Below are 22330 nucleotides of genomic sequence, written 5' to 3'. Positions count from 1 at the left end.
ATAATTACATGGGCCTGCATTCCTGTCTCATGCATTTATCCCCACTGTCAAGTGCTGAATGAGTGAAAAAACTGGGAGCTGCAGTGTTTTCTACCTACCATCTCGGATATGACAGATGGCTCCTCTAAAAGTCTCATTATTTCCTTGAGACTTTTGTAGAGATATACTGAAGGATGTTAGGCTGCACCTCAGTAGGATCTCACCAGAGAAATTTAACTTAATATGCTTCAGTTTGGTTTCTCAGTTCTATAGGTATAGATGCTTTGGGAGTAACTAGTCTGTGGGGAAACTGGCACACCAAGCATCACACACAGTTCATTGTTCTTCATTAGTTAACTTATATATTTATATATTATGAAAAATATTTGAGAACCAAGAACTAGGGCTGGTCATATATGAAATACATACATCTCTTATTGAGAAAATAAGTAACTATAAATGAGATGATAATTTTGCAGTATCTCAGATAAAATAATGAGGATCCAATAAGTCTTATCGGATATTTTCACCAGGCTTTTGAAGAAACCACCATCTTACAAAGAACAAACAGTGTTGGAAATAAAACATAACTAACCCTACTGCTAAACTTTCTGGTTTTGTAACATAAGCTACTTGTTCTGTTTCTTTTTTATTCTAACACAATGTGTTTTACCTGGAAATATATTAGACTGGGATTGAGGTAACCTTGTTCCCAATTGTGCCATCAACTATATTCCATTCCTTTTAACCATTCTGTGATTCTATGCTTTGGTTTCCTCATATGTCAAATACCAATAATGTTTGTCCTACCTACCCTATAGGAATATTAAGATGATAAAATAAAATAAAAAATGAATTAGGAAAACTCTTTACAAGTCAAAAGTGAAATATTTATATTAATGGTGTCTGTGGTTGTTGCTACTAATATGTTACATTATTTGAGGAGTAGAAACAACCAACAGTTCTCATTTAGCTTTTAGACTAACAATATTATTCTCTGGGCTCTGCCTGCTATAGCTTCTTCCTTTCATCCTTTGGTTTCCAGTTAGCACTATTTTATTCTGCATATGTAGAGTTGTAATTTTCCTTTTTCAGAACCCAGAAACCAGATTTGCAACATTAATATTGTCCTAGATTCTTCTTAAGTTGATCTAGGATTCTAGCCATAAATTTATAACATCTTTATAAGCGAAATTCTATTTATAGTTCACATTTTCACACAACCTGTTAAAGATAAACACTGCCTTGTTAAAAGTGGAGAAAGCTGTTTCCTGCTAGTTTTCTTCTTGTGAGGGGTGCTGGAGGTGTAAGAATCACCAGTTTCTTCTGAATTTTCAAATAATCTGTTCTGTGTCCTGTTTTCTTCCAGAGAATATTTACCTGCTCACTGAGGAATGTATATCCCACAGCAAATCTCACATGGTTTGTAGACAGAAGCTTTCCTCGAGGCGAAAGAGAAGGTAAGGAAACTCAGTGGAAGTGGATTTGGCAAACAGAGAGAGAAAGCATAGACAATAGAAATTGCCATTGCCCAAGTTGATCTTGGCAATTAAGAACAATTCTTATTCCAAGAAAAACATCATCTGGCCTACCAGATGCCACTTTCAGATAGCTCATCTGATGGCTTTAATGGGATGAGGGATAACCTTTCCTAGAATGTAAGAAATACAGTTGACTTCATCAACTCACTTATAAACATTAAGGTTTATTTAATTGTTAGTAAAAGCAGGTCTCTTCTATGAGGGCAAAAAGGTTTAACTCAACATACATTTGTTAATAATTTTATTTAGTTCAATTAACTTAGTACCAATGCTTTAAGCCAATAAACAAATTATTTCTACATTTTCTAGTAAGGACCTAGGTGGATTGTTGGTGGGGGTGGATTATAGAAAGTATACATAAAGAACCTAGCTTCATGACAAGGAACATGCTCACCAGGAGGATTAAAAGTTCCTGGAACAGGAACACACATTAAGACAAGCTCGGGTGAGAATGACTGGTAGCCATATTTTTCATAGGTGATAAACATGACAGTCTCTGCTAGAACAATCCCAGGCATCCCCTGCCCGAGACAACAGCCCTTCTCCTTTCTCCTGAGTCATTTTATCCTTAAAGAACAATATATTCTCAACAGTAATTCAGTCACAGAATTCTTGCTACATTATTATTTTTCTTTTTTCCTTTTACTTATTTTTGTTACAATTATTGAAGTGATATTGGTTAATAAAATCAAATAGGTTTCAAGGATAGAATTCAATATTATTTCATACATATATTGCATTGTATGTTTACCAAAGTTAAATTTCCTTCCACCACTAAATATTCAACCCCCTTTACCACTATCTTATCTCCCCTCCTCCCGTTCAATTGATAAATTTAAAAGTTTGCATTGCTGAATGATTATATTGACCCGCTTGATTCACTTTGAGACTGCTATTGGTTTTGTTATTTTCACTTTGAAAACAGTGCACCCACAATAATGACAGGATTGAAATCCTGAAAATTTCTGTTAAAAGTCATTATCAATATGTCCTCCTGTTAAGCCCTAATTTGATGTGCTTAATTACCCTCCCAACCATGAGGCCTGACAATGTGTTCAGAATTTTACCAGCATACAACTGTGTTTAGTTATGACTCTGGCAAACTTTAGAATATTTCATGTAAAACACTGTGAGAGTCCAGAAACTTATGGCCATGTATGTGATTTGAAGGTTGGACTAATGGTAGCACTTAAATAGGGTTCTCTTTCTAAAGAAGACTCACAGGACCCAAAATAGCAATGGTCATAAATCTACAGCTTATTCAGGAGAAGGATACACTGCAATAACTCCGTTAAAGTAAGTATATGTATCACCATGTATATCTACAGAAAGAGGTCCAGAGAAGTCAGGCATGGGCTCCTCTTTAGGGTGACCTGTGGAAAAGGAACCACTAATATGGCACAAAACATCTTAGAAACATAGAGCCAAAAATGGAGTCTCTGCTGAGGTTGTTTTATATTTTACTAGTCATTTAGTCATGTTTCTGCTGTGTGCCCAGACCCAACAGCACAGCCCTCCCAGGTTCTCACGCAGCCAGATGCAATTCATCAATATCACAATGATCAAAAAACAATGCTGATGAGCTAAGACAGCCTGCGTCCAACCTCCCTGGGTCCATGGTCACAAACAAAGCAACACAAATTTCATACCTTGACCATGGATCGATGCCATGCAGAAGCCTAGCAAAACAGTTCTGGTTAATTCCAGACCTTCTGGAACAAACCCTACTGCATAGAAGCTGTGATTTGACCCCTTTAGGCTACATTACCATAAACTGAACTGTCTCCAGCCATGGCATCATTGTATGACTCACAAAATGCTGATGACTAATTTTCTTCTTATCTGTCTTGTAGAAATATACACTACTACTGAAGAGAGAAAAAACAAAGGTGGGTTTTTGGAACTGAAGTCTGTTCTGACAAGGGTGTATGGCAATAAACCAGGCCAATCGAACAACCTGACCATCTGGTGTATGGCTCTGTCTCCGGTCCCTGGAAATAAAGTGTGGAATATCTCATCCAAAAAGATCACTTTTTCCTTGGGTGAGTTGTCTATTTAATAAGGTCAGCAAGGCATGGTCAAGTCTGCCATAAGTTCAGAACATTTCTAATTGGAAGAAATAGAATTATGTCCATGATATTTTAATCTCAGAAACTCTTTTGCAAAACTCAAAATTATTAAATTTCAAAGTAGCAAACATTTTTTGATACATAGGACTCTACTGAAAAGAATTTATTCATATAAAACTTAACAATTCCTGTTTTCAAGAATTTCTGGTGAATACAGCAAAATTTTTGTTCAAATTCTATTAATAACTCTTAATTAACTAGCATTTTTGTTAATCTACCATGTAATAAAAATTAACACTAATATATTGATGATCAAGAGAGATTCAAAAAGTCCTCAAATTTCTTCTGAATTACTAAAAACATTCAATTATGTATAGCATATGTACTTAGGAATAGATAATATATGAGCCATAAATACCTTGAGGACAGGGACTATATCATAATGATTTTAGCATCCCAGTTTGAAGCACAGAATCTGGGACATAGGAGATTTTTATGACTTGAAAATTGATATGTAGAATCATTCTACTTATTCTAACATTTGGTTAGCCAGAATATTCACTACTTTGAACCAGATTAAATGATGTAGATTTTACCACATAAAAGATGTGACCAAGTATTTCAACAAATACAGTGACAACAGATAGCCTATTAAAAAAAAAAAAAAGTTTGTAATGACAACGGTCAAATATGCATGTGTAACAGTAAAGTAAAATCTATAAAACTTACACCGATTTGCAAGTCGTCATTAAACTCTGCAGTACTATTAACATCTTTTACCACCTTCTTATTTTCAGAAATATTGCAGGCTATAACATACTCATAAAAAACAGAATAATTTACGAGAGAAAGTTTTCCTTTGTTTTAAGGCCACAGTCTGCATCATGGGCCCTTCTCAGCTCTGTCATAAATGTAGGTGATTGGTTCCTAGGATCCTTGTATGTAGAAAGGTGTATGGCTCAGTGCAAATCTATTCCCCAGTATTTAGAAGCCGGTGCCAATCTGATACTAGGACAGTGGCACCATCCCTGTAACTCTGTATTGTCCTGCAAAATTAGAGTTAGTCATTTATAAATTGTCATGGGTTTACAATACAACATCCATACTCAATTTTGCCTAATTATTTAAAAAGTAAATACACTTCCTTTCTAGAAGGCTAAACATAGAGCTGCGGTCTCGGAACAGTGTAAAGGTGACTGGTTCTCATATAGATTTCCAATAGCTTTAGCAGAATCCAGGATGTGCACTAAAGACCAGACAACCTCAGATTCCTAAGGCAGAACCATGTTTAAAAAAACAATATTTTCTGATGTTAAAACTAGACTTTTTTTTGTCTTCCTTCCTTCCTTCCTTCCTTCCTTCCTTCCTTCCTTCCTTCCTTCCTTCCTTTCATTAGGTGAGGCAACACTTGGTTGACCTCACAGAGTGCAAGGACTTTGTTGGCTTACAATCCCTTTTTTTTTTTTTTTTTTTACACCTATAGCTCCTGGTCTTCTTAGGTGGTCTCCCATCCAAGTACTAACCAGGCCCAACCTTGTTTAGCTTCCGAGATCAGACAGGATTAAGCTTGTTCAGGGTGGCATGGCCATATACAAAACTAGGCTTTTCTGTTTGTTTGTTTGTTTGTTTGTTTGTTTGTTTGTCTGTTTAAAGACAATTTTTAAGAGCAGTTTTACATTAACAGCAAAATTAAAAGGAACAGAGATTTTCCACGTACCCTCCCCTCAGATATGCATATTCCCCTTCATTATCAACATCACTCACTAGAACGTTACATTTTTAGCGAGGATGAAACTACATTGACACATCATAATCACCCAAAGTCCATACTTTACCTTAGGATTCATTCTTAGCATGGTACATTTGATGAGTTTGGATGAATGTATAATGACATGTACCCATCACTATAGTATCTGATTGTTTTTCTGCCCTAAAACTCTTCTGTGCTCCACCTATTCATCCTTTTCCCTCTTCACTCAACCCCTGGCAAGCTCTGAGCTTCTTACTATCTCTATATTTTGTCTTTTTGCAATGTTATGTCAGAATCATACAGTAGGTACTCTTTTCAGATTGATTTCTCTCACTTTGTAATATACACTTAGGATTCCTCCATGCCTTTTCATGGCTTGATAGTTCTTTATTTTAGCACTGAATAATATTCCATTGTATGCATCTTGGTTGCTCTCAAGTTTTGACAACTGTAAACATTCATGTGCAGGTCTTTGTGTGGGCATGAGTTTTCAGCTGGCTTTAGTACATACCAAGGAGCACAATCGTTGTTTTGTACTGTAAGAGTATGTTTAGTTTTCTAAGAAATCACTTACTGTCTTTCAAAATGACTGTACTATTTTGCATTCCCACCAACAATGAATGAGAGTTCTTGTTCCTCCACATCCTTGCCAGCATTTTATATTGTCAATATCCTGGATTTCAGCCATTCTAATAGTTATGTAATGGTATCTGATTATTGTTTTAATTTGCATTTCTCTGATGACATATGATGTGGAACATCTTTTCATATGTTTATTTAACATGTGTATATGTTCTTTGGTGAAGTATTTGTTCAAGTCTTTGGCCTTTTTTTTAATCAGATAATTTGTTTTCTTACTGTTGAATTTTAAGAGTTCTTTGTGTTTTGGATAATAGCCTTTTATCAGAAGTGTGCTTTGTAAATATTACTTTCTTGGTCTATGGTTTGTCTTCTCTTTCTCTTGAACTGCGCTTAGTTTTAAGGACAGAAAATAATAAATTCTCTGGGTAATATGGAAGAACTCTGATTCTGATACTTAAAGCACACCATAATTCCAATTTTATAAGATAGTCCTAGATCTATTATAATTTTAGGATCTGAACAGATGGTTATTTTTAAATTTTCAAATGAGTTTTTATCCTTTATAATGAAATATTAAAGGTAATAAATCTTGAAAAGTCCAGTGTCCTAAAATTATAGCTTATACTCTGGTCACATTCTGGCATATGTCTTTGTATCATATATCGCTATTCGTTGTAGTTCATAGGCACTTACTTCCAAACATGCTTTCTCTGCCTGTGGTAGTACTGTGGGATGCTGTAGGAACTCTGGAGTAAACTTCTGATGACTTATCTGAGTCATTGCCTTATCAAGCTATTATTGTTGACAGATATTGAGACAAAAGTACAGAAGAAAAATCTGTCAAGTGCTAAAGCAAAGAAGTTCTGAGAATATCACAGAGGAAAAAGGAGTTTCAGTGAGAGGAGAGAATTTTTTGCTCCCTTTTGCTCCCAAAGAAGAGTAATAATGTTAAAAGGCTGCAAAGTAATAGCCTTCTGATGTGCTCCCTACCCCACTGATCCCCAGTTTCCCAGGAAGTCCAAGCACTTAGTAATTCTTATTCTAGAAAACTCAGAAAGGAAAAAGGGTCAGTATAAGGGTGATCAGTGGCTCATCAGGCAGTTATTTGATACTAAAGCCTGCAGATTCCTGTGATTCAACAGTAAATTTAAAAAAAAGGAAGTTCTTTGAAAAATATCTTATCCTGTTAGCGCAGCTTTTCAGAATGTCTAAAATTACAGTAATACAGAGTGAATTTTTGACATATACAAGCATTTATTTGTTTCTTTCTTTGTTTTTTTGAGGTGAAAGGAATGTTTTGTTTTGTTTTAATTCAAACATTGATTACAAATGCCCCCTATGGTGTGTAATATCCTGGCTGTCTTCAGCCTTGACAAAGATTTGTTTTTTAAATGAATTTCCAACCATAACAGTTAAGATCAAGACCTTTGGGATAGAAAGAGAGTTAAATTGTGCAAGTGAGTGTTTGTATGTGTCTTTTGGGGTGTGGATTGAGGATTACAAAGGGATAACTTAATAATGGGATGAGAGAAACACCGAATATTGAAGAAGAATATGCCACACAAATCCTGTTTCATGATTTTCCTCATACTCATGGCTAATCCAGGGGATCCGGAGAATAGCAATAAAGAATTTCAATATGCATATTCATCAGCCAAGGGTTTTGTTAAAATGCAGATTTCAATTTAGTAAGTCAGGGTGGGAGTGCTAAAGAGTGCCTGAGATGCTGCATTTCTAATAAGCTCCTAAGAGAAGCCACGGACCATAATTTGAGAAGCAAGAACATAGCAAGCAAGCCCTGGGGTTTGCTTCATTTCTAGGTAGATCAGTTAAAGGCTGGTTCAAGCTCTGAGGAAGCCCTAGAATTAACCCAGCTGCCCTATGGGACAGACACGTGGTTCTTGCTCCTCATGAAAGTGGTCCCGAGGGCCCTGCCAGGACTGCTGCAGAGTAGACACACTCAGGAAAGAATGCAGCTTTAGACCAGTAGCTCAGCCCCTGACAATATTATGGTAAATGTAGTGGTCTGAAAACTGGATGATGTGTTTCTGCTAAATTCTGCTTTTGAGTTTTGGAAAACAATTGTTTCCTGTTAGGTTTTATCTACTCCTTCTTACACTCCCTGAGTTTTGTTTTGACCAAGGTAGAGTTTCTAGTTTGCAGGTCAGTCTGAAACCAAAAAGATTTTTTTGGCAACAGTTTTCATCTTGAAAGCTACGTATCACTTTTGTAAGAAAGCAAAGAGTTCATCTCAAAACGCAAATCTCAGAGTAATAACTTTCTAATGCACTTTGAGCCTATTTCTATCAAGAACCCCTCTGCTTACAAAGATATTTGGTGATGAAATACATCAAAATAGCATCTGAAGATAGAAATATTCACTAATTGAAAAATAAATGCTTCCCTTTGTGGAAATCCAGGATTGAACATAACCTATCGACGTATTCTATTCCAAGAGTTGGTATATTTTTCTGTTTTTATTTGTCAATTAGTAAATATTTTATGTTTTGTGGACCATATGGTTCCTATCTCAAATACTCAGCTCTGCCACGATGGTACAAAATCAGGCATAGACAATATGTAAACAAATGGGCATGGCTTTGTTCCAATAAAATTTTACTTATAAGCATAGGTGATGAATGGGATTTAACCTGTGGACCATAGTTTGCCAACCTCTGTTCTAATAAATCTACAAAGAAAAACACCTAAGCATTATTTTTTCAGGTCCATGCTCCAACACATTAAGGTTATTATTTTGGAAAATGATGTTTCTTGTGCACCATTAGTTAGCTATATACTTAAAGTTGGTCTTTTTTCTTTCAATGTTAAGAAGGAACTTGTAGGCATTCATTCACCCACTTGCATAAAATACAAAAGTACAAACCAAGGAGCAAAACAATTACTTCTCTTGAAGGGCGTACTTGATAAATAACGAGTCCTTTGTTAGGGTAAACACTGAGGGCTATAAGCACACTACAATGATTTCTAGTCTTCTTTATATTTGAGGAGGTCAATCTCAGGAGGATTGGGGTGGGAAAGAGTTAGAAACGGCAAGCTCGAAGACCAAGGAGTCACGGAGAGCATATTGTGTTTGAGAAACTATGTTGAACTATCACTTGTTAGATAGAGGATATGATTTGAGAAAGATATAAAAGATAATAGGCAGTGTTAGAAAGTGAAGTTAGGAATATGACAGTGGGCCAAATCATAATCGGATATGTATGTCACGCTAAAGAGTTCAAAGTTGTTTGGGATGGCACAGGAGAAGAAGCTGGTCATTTGGCCGGCATATTCATATATTCTCCATATAATTACCCTCATCCCACACCTCCTCAGAGATTAATAACAAGGAATTACTTATATGACAGCAAGTCAGAGCCAGGAGTTAGTGCCCCCTACAGCCAATGGCAATAACGCTATCAACAAATGAGAATAAAACAGATGCATCTAGATTACAAGAAGAAATTCTTTCCAATATACTATGTGATATCGAGTGACATAAATAATATATACTTTTATCTCAACGTATATTACAGAGTAGAACCAATAGTATAATTTGTAATTAAATATCCAAATAATTGACATCTGATATGTGACACTATACCCAATACCATTCTATCTAGAAAATCACAAAGTCCTCTAGTCTCAAAATTATTAAATCATATTTAACACACATGTTCCTAAAGTCAGCAGATCCTTCCGGCACTTGTAAATTGTTTTATATTTCTAGTAGGAACATTTTACAGTAAAATAACAGAGGCTTTAAGGAATTGAAATGAATGTATAATATGATAAGTAAAACAATGTATTCATCCCTAGACCACTCCACACACAGAGAGTTCGTGTAGCCAAATAAAAATTTTATAACAAAAATAGACATTTTGGAAAGAGTATACCATCTATCTTAGCTTCATTGGTTTTACTAGCAATTTGATAGTTGTATCATTGCTTCTAGTCTTGTTGATAAAAAAAAAATTATGGGTTTATGGATTTGTAAACTGTACAGTTACTTTTCAAGTACTTCAAAATATTTGCTGCTACTATTGTTTTATCAGGTCTTGGTTAAATGTCACTTTCTCCAGGAAGTCTTCTCTGACCTCCTAATCTTGGTTGGTACCCCTCCTTTGCATTCTCATGGCACCCTGCACTTACACTGTAATAGCACTCAACACAGTGCTTGTCTACTTACCTATCATCCAGTCTGTATGCTCCTTAAAGACGGCCCATGTCTGTCATTCACCATAACATCTCACTGCTTTGACTATAAAAGGCGCTCAGTAATGATTTGTTAGATGAATAAACTAAGTTGTTTAGGGGGACTAAGTCAACACTTTATCTTTTTATTACAATGTTTTTGTTCATTATAAATATTTCCTCCTTTCAGGCTCAGCGGCCCCTCCAACAGATCCTGCATTAAACTTTACAGAATCTACCCTTGACATCCAAACTTCTTCAGCCAACAGTGTATCTCCTACAAGTAAGAATGTTTTCACATTTTTAATTTCTATGAAATATTAATCCTTTAACAAAGCAGATTGATAAATAAAAATAATTCAGAAAATTTGTATGATCCATGACCTTTTTAAATCTATGATGTTTTAGATAAACATATTAAGTATTATTCTCATGTTTTCTATGAGTTAAGAGTTAGCACAGCTTCCAAAGCCCCTCACTTGAAGCTGTGGCAAAATTAGGGTCAACAAATATTCAGTGAGTTCAATTTTATATTTATTATTAAATAGGTTAATAAATTGACTGTTCTCCCCCATAGCTGATGTTTAAGAAATTGGTTATAAATGGTATTCCTGTGGACCAGAGGTGAGTAGAGAGTTTTAAATTTAAATCTGGTTCAAATTAATTTAGACTAAGCTGACTGATGAGGACTATGAATTTAGCCTCCCAGTGGCATTATTAATAATGGAAGTCAGGCTGGGTGAGTGTTTGTATGGCAAAGTGACAGCAGAGTCTTTCAGAAGTTGGCATTGATGCAAACAAATCATAGATTTCCATGTCCATGGCCTTTGTATTTAAAAAAAGAATTGTGGTGACTTTCTCTAATACGCATACACAATGTACATTCTATGTAGAGAAATAAAGTGTCATTCATACTTAATTAAAACTATTAATTTTAGCTTAAAATGAGAACCAAAAATGGAATAAAACAAAAGCAGTTGGTAGGGATGAACAATTTCTTAAACCTGTAGCCTTTGACATATAGCCTGCAGTCACTGTCACAGATTGATACCCCATAAAATGAAGCATGTGGCAGAATGAGAAATGCCTGCAAATCTCCCATTAGAAGTTTTACATCTGATTTTTTCTAGTTCTTAAAGTTTTGTAATTTTCTTTTTTAAGCTTCTTTTTCTTCATTCAGCAACAAACATAGCAGATTATTATATTCTTCATTTAACAAATATTAGCATATTCAAAAATAATACCTCGAATCTCTATAGTACTCTATGGATTATTTATTCATTACTGCATAAAAAATTACCCCAAACTTAGCTACTTATAAAACACATATTGTGTCACATGGTTTCTAGGGGTCAGAAATCCAGGGGCAGCTCAGCCAGGACTTGGCCAGGACTTCAGTCATCTGAAAGCTTGACCGGGGCTGAGGGTACTGCCCCCAAGCTCAAGCCTTTTGTCAGGAGGCCTCAGTTCCTCACCATGGATCTGTTCACAACGTGGCAGCTGGCTTCCCTCAGAACAAGTAATTCAAGAAATAGGGTGATCAAGACTAACCACACACTGCCTTTTTATGATCTAGTCTCCAAAACTCTACATCATTACTTTTATTTTATTCTGTCTATTATAAGCAAGTCACTAAGTCTAGCTCATATTCAGAAGGAGGAGAATTAGGCTTTACTCTTGAAGAAGAGAGTATCAAAGAATTTATGAAAAATTTAAGCCAGCATATCCAGTCATTTAGAAAATGTTTGCACATAAAATGCAATGTACTTTGATCTTCTTTATTATGAGAGATAGTCGGAACAAGCATTATCGTTCCCATTTTCCAGATGGGGTGCTGAAAGCCTAAATGATCACATGACTAGGAAATGGCCAAGTTAGTATTCATACCAAAATCTTCTGTCTCTAAATCTAGTTCTCACATTGGATACCACGTTTTCTCCAACTAGTCTAAACTACTCATGAGGACAGGGAGCATATTTGTTTTTCTTCAAAGCACATGTGCAGCACAATGTAGGAAAGCAAAAAAAAATATTAGTTGAATAAATGAATAAATAAAAGAATTAATGAGAATAATGTTCCTGGCACTATGTAGATATTTAATAGACTCTATGGTGTTAAAAAAATGATAATTTGTTCCTGCTTTCAAAAAGTTTACAATGTACTTCGAGAGAAACAACATGCAAACATGAAAATGATAATTCGGAATTGTAAGGTGAAAGGTGCTGCATCTCAAGGAGCGGGACAGACCAGTAAGTCTCAGGCTTTGAGCAAAGAAAGGTCCCTATGGGTTCACGGAGTCAGATGTTACCTAAGAGAGTTGAAATAAGCTGAGCCTTGAAGTGTGTACTATACCTATTCTAAACAAAGAGAACAAAGTGAGCAGTTGTGCATTAGCAAGGATGCTCATGGGAATTTGAGAAAATGTTAGTAGCTAAACTTGGGTCAGAGGGGTGGGATTGTGTAGCAAAGAAGCAGAGGTGAAGATTAGAAAGTGTGAAATAAAGAGTGCCTTGAATTCCAGCCTAAGGATTCTAAATGATATCCCTTAGAAAATGGGGCAGGAACCTCCCCCATTAAAACCTATTTTTTAGAAAGGAAATGACATAATTCATTCATCATACATCTATTGAGCACTTACTATGCACCAGATACACTATTGGAGATGCAACAGTGAATAAAAGAGAAAAAATATCATGCCATCACAACATTTACATTCTTCCAACTAAAAGTAGAAATGAATTTCTTCTAGCTGAGTTTTCTATGGGGTTAGCTGACATATATTACATGCATTCATCAGACTAAACACCATTCTTATTTCTGTGAAGAAATTCAAGGAAAGGGAAAGGAGAGTTGTTACCTTTAAGAAGCCTATAGCCTATTACAACTCTAGTATTATAAAACAAAACAAAACAAAATAAAACATAAAAATGCTACCTGATCTACTATCACACTATGACAATGTAGCTGGGAAATTCCTGGAGAATCAGAAGACCTCCTTAAGATAAAGTCCCACCATGTTGGATCACAGGATTGTTTTTGAACCATTGTTCTCATCAAACTAATTTTAGCAAAGGGACAGCAATGTCTTTCAGAAATTGGCATCGATGCAAAAAAAAATCATAAATTTGCCCTCCCCCACCCCTCTCATGGACATTTGGCAGTATCTGGAGACATTTTTGATTGCCACAATAGGAAGGTAGCAGGGAAGGTATTACTAGCATCTAGTATGTAGAGGCCAAGGATCCTGCTAAAAACATTGTACAACACGACAAAGAATTATCTGGTCCAAAATGTCAGTAGTGCTGAGGCTGAAAAACCCTGTATAAAATCAGGCTCAGATGTAAGAGTAGCTATTTTTTGCTTTACAACATCTCAACCTCTGTCAAGATAGTAACAATAGATTATGTCTGGAACAATTCTCAGTCTGATTTTTTCATGTCCGAAAAAATGTTAACTCAATGGCTGATTATATTTAAATAAAATCTTATAATAATAACTAAGTTGCAACTGAAAAATAAAAATTTTGTCTTGGCAAGCTTGAGGGAAATTGTGAAATTACAGGATGACTGGCTACCTCAGAAGTTGGTAGGATTCATCTTTGCATGTTCTTTTAAGAAAGGAAGCAAACGAGATAGAACATGTTACAGAAACCAACTGAAAAAAGCTATGGTTTCATTTCAAATTCTAAGATATAACGAACTATACAATTCAGTCATAATTATTCAGCTACGTATTTTGCTGCAAACATCCAATTTGTGTTCTTTTTTTCTTAATGGAAGGATATTTTTAAACAAATTGTTAACTAAAATGAGAACAATATTCTTTAACTGGAGGAGAACTTTATAACTCATTACAAACTGCAAGAGTTACCCAGGGAAACCCAGCTCAATTCAGCCTGAACTAATTGATGTTTGCTGAGTCCCAGCTGCATTTCCTGTCCTCAGAAAAGACATGAAGCTGACAAGCTAAGTGTCTAGATGAAACAAGCCCACATGGAACAATCGGACACACCTGACAAGTCTAGGGTGACACAATACTGGCATAACTCAGGGTTTCTCTTGCCCTGAAGAGTGCCCTGTGTCTTCTAACTCACTGGCTATGAATCAGGTACAGGTTATTTATTCAACAACAAATGAAGATTGAGTGCCTACGACCTACCGAGAATTTTTAAGATACTGGAATACAGTGACAAACAAGACCAGCGGTGTGCCAGTTGCACAGTTTATGATTCAGCAGGGCCTGCCTCTTGCCCAGCCTACTGTTTCGCTACCTACCAGGCCACAGACACCCTCCTATTTTTAGATCTGCGCATGACCCTTGGGCCTACTGACACTGATTTTAATATTAAGCTCTCTCTAAAAACCTGACAGATCTCCCACAATCTGGATATTTCCATTCCTGGACACTTTGAGTAACCATTGGCAAGCTCCCACACCTGATCTTTGGCAAGTAGGGGAATCAGACATTGAAGGTACAGACTGAAAGAAACAGTTGCCCAGGGGATGCAGTGAAACTACTATCTGAAAGGGGAGGGGATTAAACTGGAAATTATGCCACTGGATGAGATTAATTGAATACAAATCACAGAAGAATCAGATCAGAAGATCAGTTGTAAGTCTCAATATTGGGTTCTAAAATTAAGAAGGAGTTCTCAGAGAGAGTCTGCAAAGCAGTGAGAAGACTCTGGTGATGTGTTTGTGACAGATCTGTTTGTGAGAGTTTCTGATACTTTCGCTAGCTATGCCATGCCTGTCTTAAAGTGTCTGGACACCTCCATTGTTGTCCGATAGCTTCTACCTTTGTCATATATATCCAGGCACCAAAGGGTAAAAAAAAAAAAAAAAAAAAAATGAGTGCTGGGGGTAAGGGGAGTGGAATCAGAGAAATCTGCACAAGGGGTCTGGAAGGAAATATAGGCCCAAATGGAGAAAGATGAGCGAGGGAGCTTCAGATATTGGTCTTGAGAAATGAAAAAATAAAATGAGCGCGGGTCATAAGAAGACAAGCAGGATAAGAATTGGCAGTTCTTGTTGGGGAGGGTGGAACCAGGTGAAGGTGAGATTAAGTTAATGGACTGTGGACTTGGGCTGTGATCTGAACGTCATTGACTTTTTGAGGGTGTAAATAACGTGAGTAAAACAGAAGCCATGTGCATGGTAAATAGTATCTACGAGAACAGGGAGCAACAAGACCAAATGATATGGATTTCAAGGGATTTAAAGTGATGATATTCTGAACTAGAATATGCCTATGTATACATGGAGAGTACTGCAACAGGAGACTCACCAAGCTTTTTAGAAGACTATCATATGAGGACCTTCCATTTTTTTCCTAGTGGTTATCTGAAAAGTTTTACCAACTGCCATGATTATATTAATAGTACTAAGCAATAATATTAACAATAATTGTTAATATTTGAGTGTCTCTGTTGTGCCTGGCACCATTCTAAACTAGTAAATGTGTCACCTCATTTAATCCTCCCAACATTACTAGTATAGGAACTATTATTATCTTAATTTTACAGATGAAGACGCTGAGGAACAGAAGTTAAATAACTTATACAAAGTCGTGCAGAAAGTGGAAAAGTCAGAATGAAATCCAGACAGACTTTAGAGACTAAGTTCTATTGCCTCAGAGAATACATAATAGGTGCTCAATAAGTTATCTTTAGACACTGAATAAATCCCTTCTAATGTGTGATGCTGGTGTAGCTGCTATGAAAAGGTTGACATGACAGCTGTGACTCTATTAATCCTTCCCTTCTCTGGATCAATGTTTTCCGAGAAATGCAGCCTCCAGGAAAGGGGCTCACTTAGAAGGAATTAAATTACAGGTTATATTATAATATAATTCTTATTGCCCAGAGATGTGTATATAATCCATACAAAACTACAGTTTCTCCCTTTAATCTTAGCTTCTGGTCATTGCATCTGTCTTATTACATTCACATGGGGCACATGTTACTGATTGTTAAAGAATTTCTCATTTTTTCCTTACTTGTCACCCATAAGTCAAAGGTAACCTTCCTGATGACTAGCTTACTTTTGGTATTTGTTTATTCCGTTTTCTCTCCTTGGGGTGAGGTACTTCTGGGGAGTAGCTATCATACAATGCAGTCTTCAGTTCGCTTCATAATTATTGAGTGTCTACAAATGCATCACATGATGTTTAATGAGCTCTGTCCTGCTTCCCCCAATGGACCCTTGAAAACCTTCCTAGACTAGTAACGCAGAAATACATGTAGTAAGCACATGTTCCTCCAAACAATCTTCATCCCACATGAAAACAAGGTCTTGTGCAGAGATTAGGACATACCTCCTTTAAGATGGCCGGAAGGTCAATACCTATCTTATCCTCACATTGGAGGTTCTTGAGAACTCAAATGTTTTTAAATGCTGTTGATGGCCTATATTCTTTTAAGTGCAATTCTCCAGTTAATGTTGCTTTGGGTTTAAGAGCTCTTTGTGCTTCAGGTGAATTGATGGAATACAATTACACATTTGTCAATGAGACTAGGCAGCTATACTGATAGATGATATGTTAATAGAATAGAAGGCCAGGTGAAATATTACTCTTTGAGAAAATAAGTTATATTTTCAGGTTCAATTTTACATAGAAATAATGTAAAGTCTTGGATAATTGATTTTGACTAACTAAATCTCTCAAGTATTGGCAGTCTGAACTTACAAATAACTTTTACCTTTGTAGTTAGTTAAAAAAAAAACTGGACTGGGTAGGTTTGCAAAAATTAATTTTCTTTACTGCATCATTCCCTGTCCAAATGAGCACTATTGAATAATTTCTTCTTGGTCTCTAAAAGAAATTTCAGGCAGATTCCTTGGCTTTTAGGGGGTAATAATCACATAATAAATCTTGCCTGGTCTTTTTTCAGTCACAAAGCCAGACCATGTCTATAATTTAAAAGTCTTGTCAAATGTAATGTCAAGTCTACAGCCATGCCACTCTGAACGTGCCAGATCTTGTCTGATCTCGGAAGCTAAGCAGGGGTAGAGGTCGGAATAGCAGGTACTGTAGGCAATTAAAGAAAAAAATGTAATGTCAAAACTCACAAAATCTAATCCAGTCCAGAACTGCTCCCCCTCCTCCCTTCCGAAGCCTTAGTAAGTCTGCTGTGGAAGCCTGGGATGTGAGATGTGTGCTTTATGTCTGTGGGGAAGGGGTGGGGAGAGAGGAGGAGAAATGTAGGTCATAGCTTTGTGATTTCTGGGCTTCTTTCTCTTTTTCATTCCTAGTTATTGACTTGGTCTTCTCTTTGGGGATCAAAAGATAGGGAAAAAGGGAGGGAGGTAAGTGAAGAAAGACCTTTGTCAGGCTGGCTATGATCTAATTTAGGTGCCCTCTGGATGGGGAGAACAAAAATTGTCACCTTAACCTCACGGGACACTTTAGCAGATTTCTCAGAAATCTATGAGGCCTGGGGCTGCTATCCCTTTGGCGCAGATCACATCTCTCCTTCAGTTTTCTGATTCTTCCCCTCCTGCAGCCCTCGACCATCTGGAGGTCTCTCCAACTTGGGTGCTTCTTTATTTCTCTAGGTATTCTTCCTGAGTGAGAATCCTTTTCTTGGCCTCCTGTTTTGTCTGGGGAAATATGCACCTTGGCCTCCTATTTAGGGGCTGTGCTCCTTCTCCCCGGGATGGCCATATCTCTCTTCTCTGTGTCCATTCAGGCTTGCTGACCAGTCGTGGGCGCCCAACATAGCCTCTAGCCCAACTCAGGCATTGGTCCCCTTTGTCCTAACCTCCAGGACACACAGGCCAGAAGCTCTGAGAACACTGTTGGAGGCATCACACATACTGATTTCTCACTATACTACCAAGCTATAGTAATCAAAACCATATGATGCCGGCATAAAAACAGATACATAGACCAATGAAATGAAATACAGAGGTCAGAAATAAACCCTAGCATATACGGTCAACTAATTTCCAACGAGGATGCCGAGAGTACACGATGAGAAAGGATTGTCTCTTCAATAAATTGTGCTTGGAAAACTGAATATTTACATGCAAAAGGATAAAATTGGACCCTTTACTTGCACCATACACACACACACACACAAAACTTCAAAAGAGATGAAAGTCTTAAACGTAATACTTGAAACTATAAAAGTCCTAGAAAAAAAAGCATAGGGGAAAAGCTCCCTGACATTGGCCGTGGCAATGACTTTTTAGATATGACACCAAAAGCTCAGGTAACAAGAGGAAAAATAAGTATACCATGTCAAACTAAAAAAACTTTACAACAAAGAAAATAATCAACAAAATGAAAATACAACCTATGGACTGAGAGAAAACATTTGCAAGTCATATATCATATGAGGTTAATGTCCAAAACATATAAGGAATTCATTCGATTCAATAGCAAAACAAGAAATAACCTATTAAAAATGGGCATATAAAAAGGTGCTTAACATCACTAATCATTAGGTAAATTCAAATCAAAACCACAATGAGATATCACCTCACACCTGTCAGAATTGTTACCATCAATATAGGAACAAACAAGTGTTGGCAAGGATCTGGAGAAAAGAAAACTTTCATGTGCCGTTGGTGAAGTTGCAAATTAGTGCAGCCTCTATGGAAAACAATATGGAGGAGCCTCAAAAAATTAAAAATAGAACTACCTTATGACTCAGCAATTCTATTTCTGAATATTTGTCTGAAAAAATGTAAAACACGAATTCAAAAAGATATATTATTTACAATAGCCAAGACATGAATCAACTTAAGTGTCTATAAAAGATGATTGGATGAAGAAGTGATACATACATATACTCAATAAAATATTGACTATTCTATAAAAAAATGAAATCTTATCATTTGGGACAATATGAATGGACCTAGAGGTATTACGCTAAGTGCAAAAAGACAGAAAGAGAAATACAATATGATCTCACTTATTCGTGGAATATAAAAACAAAATAAATGAATAAACAAAACAGAAACAGATACAGAGAAAAAACTGATGGTTGCCGGATGGGATAGGGATTGAGGGGCTGAGTGAAAGATGTTATGGGATTAAGAAGTACAAATTGATAGTTACAAAATAATCACAGGAATGTAAAGTACAGCATAAGGAATATAGTCAATAATATTGTAATAACTATGTATTGTATCAAGTTAAGTGGGTATTAGACTTATTGTGAATCACTTTGTAAGTTATATAAATGTTTAATCACTAAGCTATACACCTGAAACTAACATAATACTGAATATAAATCCTATGTGTACAGGATTTTTTTTGTTTCGTCATATTTATTTTTGGTGGAGGGTAGAATCTGATTTTTCTGCTGATTCTATTGTCATCACTTAGAACAGTGATAACTCATGATTATTAGTAAATGCTGATAACTCTATAAATTTGAGGGAGTTGTGAAGGATATTTTTTAAAGTATAAAGGAGGGAAAGATTAACTAAGGGAAGTTTTCAAGGTGAACAGAGGAAGACTCCCTAAAGAAAAAGGCATCTGGTCAAGACTCAAACTCTGGGTAGTCTTATGACAGGAAGCTGAGAGGTGATAATAGGAGAAAAACAGAGGCAGAGGCTATTAAAGGCCTTCTATTCTGGATGGTTGTGTACTATTGACCATGACTGAGCTCTCCCATGGAGAAGCTGCGATTCTGATGATGCATGCTGTAGTAAGGGTATTGATACTCTACAAGGCTACCAGAGTGGAATGAACATAGTTTTTGATGTCGGACAGACTGAGGATAAATTCTCATGTCTGTCACTACTGGCTCAATAACCTGAGGCAAGTCATCTTATCTCTCTACTACTGTTTCCTTATCTTAAAAAACAGGAATGATATTATCTAGTTTATATAGTTATGAGCATCAAATGTGAAAATGTATAAAATAAATAGAATCAAATGGTCCAGTCTGAGAAGGCATGTGGTCACCAAAAAGAGTCTAGCAAACGAAATTTATTTTAAAATAAACCTACACCTTTACTTGTATTTTTTAATTCCTTGAAGGAGGAAGCAATGACCAAATTAATATTTATTTTCTTTTTATTACCATTTTATTCTTTATTCTCCAGCTGCTCACTTGTCTCTTTTATTCGGCACATGGTAGGTCTATATTAAATGACCCTTAAAATGTAAATTGTTTGGAATATATTTTAATATTTCCCCTAAATTAACCCACCATTCATTTTCCTGCTTTTCCCTTCTTCCACAGTGAAAGGAACAGTCACTGGGAAGTTGGCAGTAATCTGATTTGAGAGATCCAGTTCTGCTTTGTGATGTCATGAGGAAACTTAGAATTAACTCATATAGAATATTCTTCTGTCTTCTCCATTTGACTCAGAACTGGCTAGAGCTGTCTTCTGATTTAATCAAATATCTAGTGATAATATAAAGGGTTAATTTTTAATTTTATTATTTTATTTATTTATATTTATTTATTTATTCATTTATTTTTCAGGCAAGGCAACCCTTGGTTGACCTCACAGATTGCAAAGACCTTGTCAGCTTACAATCCCTTAATTAATTAATTAATTAATTAATTTATTTTTATTGATTTTTTACACCTACAGCACCTGATCTTCCTAGGTGGTCTCCCATCTAAGTATTAACCAGGCCCGACCCTGCTTAGCTTCTGAGATCAGATGGGATTGGGCTTGTAATTTTTAATTTTAGTGAGAATTTTCTTTAAAGGTTTGAAATAGAAACAGAATAAGAAGGTTTTGAGCCTTCTTATGTAACCTCATGGTCATTTATGAATTAATATAAACAAGACATTTTGTGCAAAGTAGTGTTTTATCCTAATCTCCTTACTTATTGGAAACAACTCATTATAATGTATCTCTGGATACTCTCAAGATTTAATAACAAGAAACAATCAAACTGAAGAAGCAATAAACAACCAGAAAACAAAATAAACAAAACTTTCACTGTGTTTGGCACGTAACCTATGTGCATAGTAAGTCATAACATAGAACCAACTATAGAACATTAAAGAGGCTTTGTTGTGTAATGACGATTAAATTAACCTTGAAACAGAAAAGACAAAAAGCAAGTTGCTTTATTCACATACTGAAATATGTGATTGATATGAAATTTTTTTTACATATTTCAAGATTTATTGCTGGTCTTCTTATGATCATCGCATTCCTGAGGGTTTTATTGTGATTGGGATATTTAATTAAGCAATTTTTTAAAGAAAATTAGATTTTCTGAGAATGTTATTGTGTTACCTTTGCATATAAATGATTACTTTCTTTGTATAAACTGATTAATATTTTTAAATTATATAAATTGGTAAATCTTTAGTTCATTAGTATTTTCTTCTATTATAACTTCAGACTTTGCTTCTAAAACTTTTCTTTGGTTGTACTTTTTTATTTATATCTTCATTCACTATCTTTCATGATTATCACTTTTCATCTTAATCAATATGAATCTTAAAGACTTGGCTAGCAGAAATACAAATACAATTCTTTTAAAACACTCTACTAAATGTCAAGAGGCAAATATGTCCTCTTACAGTTACAGAATCTCCAGGTCGGCCTCTCGGAAAGGATTTCTTTTAAAAACAAAAATGAAACAAAACAAAAACCCCCGAGGAATAAACAGTCTTGCTGCCGCCAGTGTGCCACAGTTAGATCACTGTCCTGCTGCTGCTGAGGCCAGGGGTGCACACTGAGACAAGTAGTGCCCATGGTCTCACATGCAAGCCAGTTGAATACACAAAATGAATACTCCTTGAAGGCTTGTAAAGGCCCAGCCTGGAAAAGACAGGTAATCATCCATTGCTATTACTGAACCAGACGTGTGAGACCACCCGAGGGCCTTTGACTTGCTGTGTCCTCTGCCTGAACGCTCTCATCCCCCTCTCCTGCACCATTTCTCCTGCTGCATTCCTCAGGGAAGCTTTCCTGGTACTCTGACTAGCCTTCCTTCTTTCATGTATTCTCATATTTGAATCATTTATGTAATTCTCTGGTTGATGTCTATATCCACCATGAACTTAAACTTTAGAAGAGCTGATCTTTGAACCCCCATTTCCAAGCTTGTAAGACAGAGGCTCTCAAATGTTGAGTGAGTAAATGAAAGAATGTAAGTAGGGAATAGCAAGAGATAACAATGCAGAGATTATTAGAGGTCAGCTCATGTAATACCAATGGGCCTTAACCTTGAACCGTGGTGCAAAGCCAAGGGGAGTGGGTGGGATTTTGTTTACCTAGTTCTTT

General features: G+C 36.1%; 1 protein-coding gene and 1 pseudogene across 5 annotated transcripts in view; one reads left to right on the top strand and one right to left on the bottom strand.

Annotated features, from left to right (window-relative positions):
* The window catches only part of CD96 (CD96 molecule), an 83499-nt gene that overhangs the window by 36209 nt on the left and 24960 nt on the right, over positions 1-22330 (top strand). For 4 of the 5 annotated variants that reach the window (XR_001597528.2, XM_016149954.2, XM_016149935.2 and 1 more), the window contains exons 6-8: positions 1349-1439; positions 3374-3562; positions 10306-10398. Coding sequence is in view for 4 of the 5 variants with exons in the window: in XM_016149954.2 (XP_016005440.1) it covers positions 1349-1439; positions 3374-3562; positions 10306-10398 (373 nt within the window). In the remaining variant the exon portion in view is untranslated. The remainder of the gene's footprint in view (positions 1-1348; positions 1440-3373; positions 3563-10305; positions 10399-22330) is intronic. The other variant, XM_016149967.2, reaches the window with a different exon arrangement.
* On the bottom strand, positions 5064-5182 carry LOC118602003 (annotated as a pseudogene).

Source organism: Rousettus aegyptiacus, unplaced genomic scaffold, assembly GCF_014176215.1.
Source record: "Rousettus aegyptiacus isolate mRouAeg1 unplaced genomic scaffold, mRouAeg1.p scaffold_m13_p_4, whole genome shotgun sequence".
In the NCBI taxonomy this organism is placed as follows: domain Eukaryota; kingdom Metazoa; phylum Chordata; class Mammalia; order Chiroptera; family Pteropodidae; genus Rousettus; species Rousettus aegyptiacus.
Note: the sequence above shows the minus strand (reverse complement) of the source record. Positions and strands in the feature narration are given on the sequence as shown.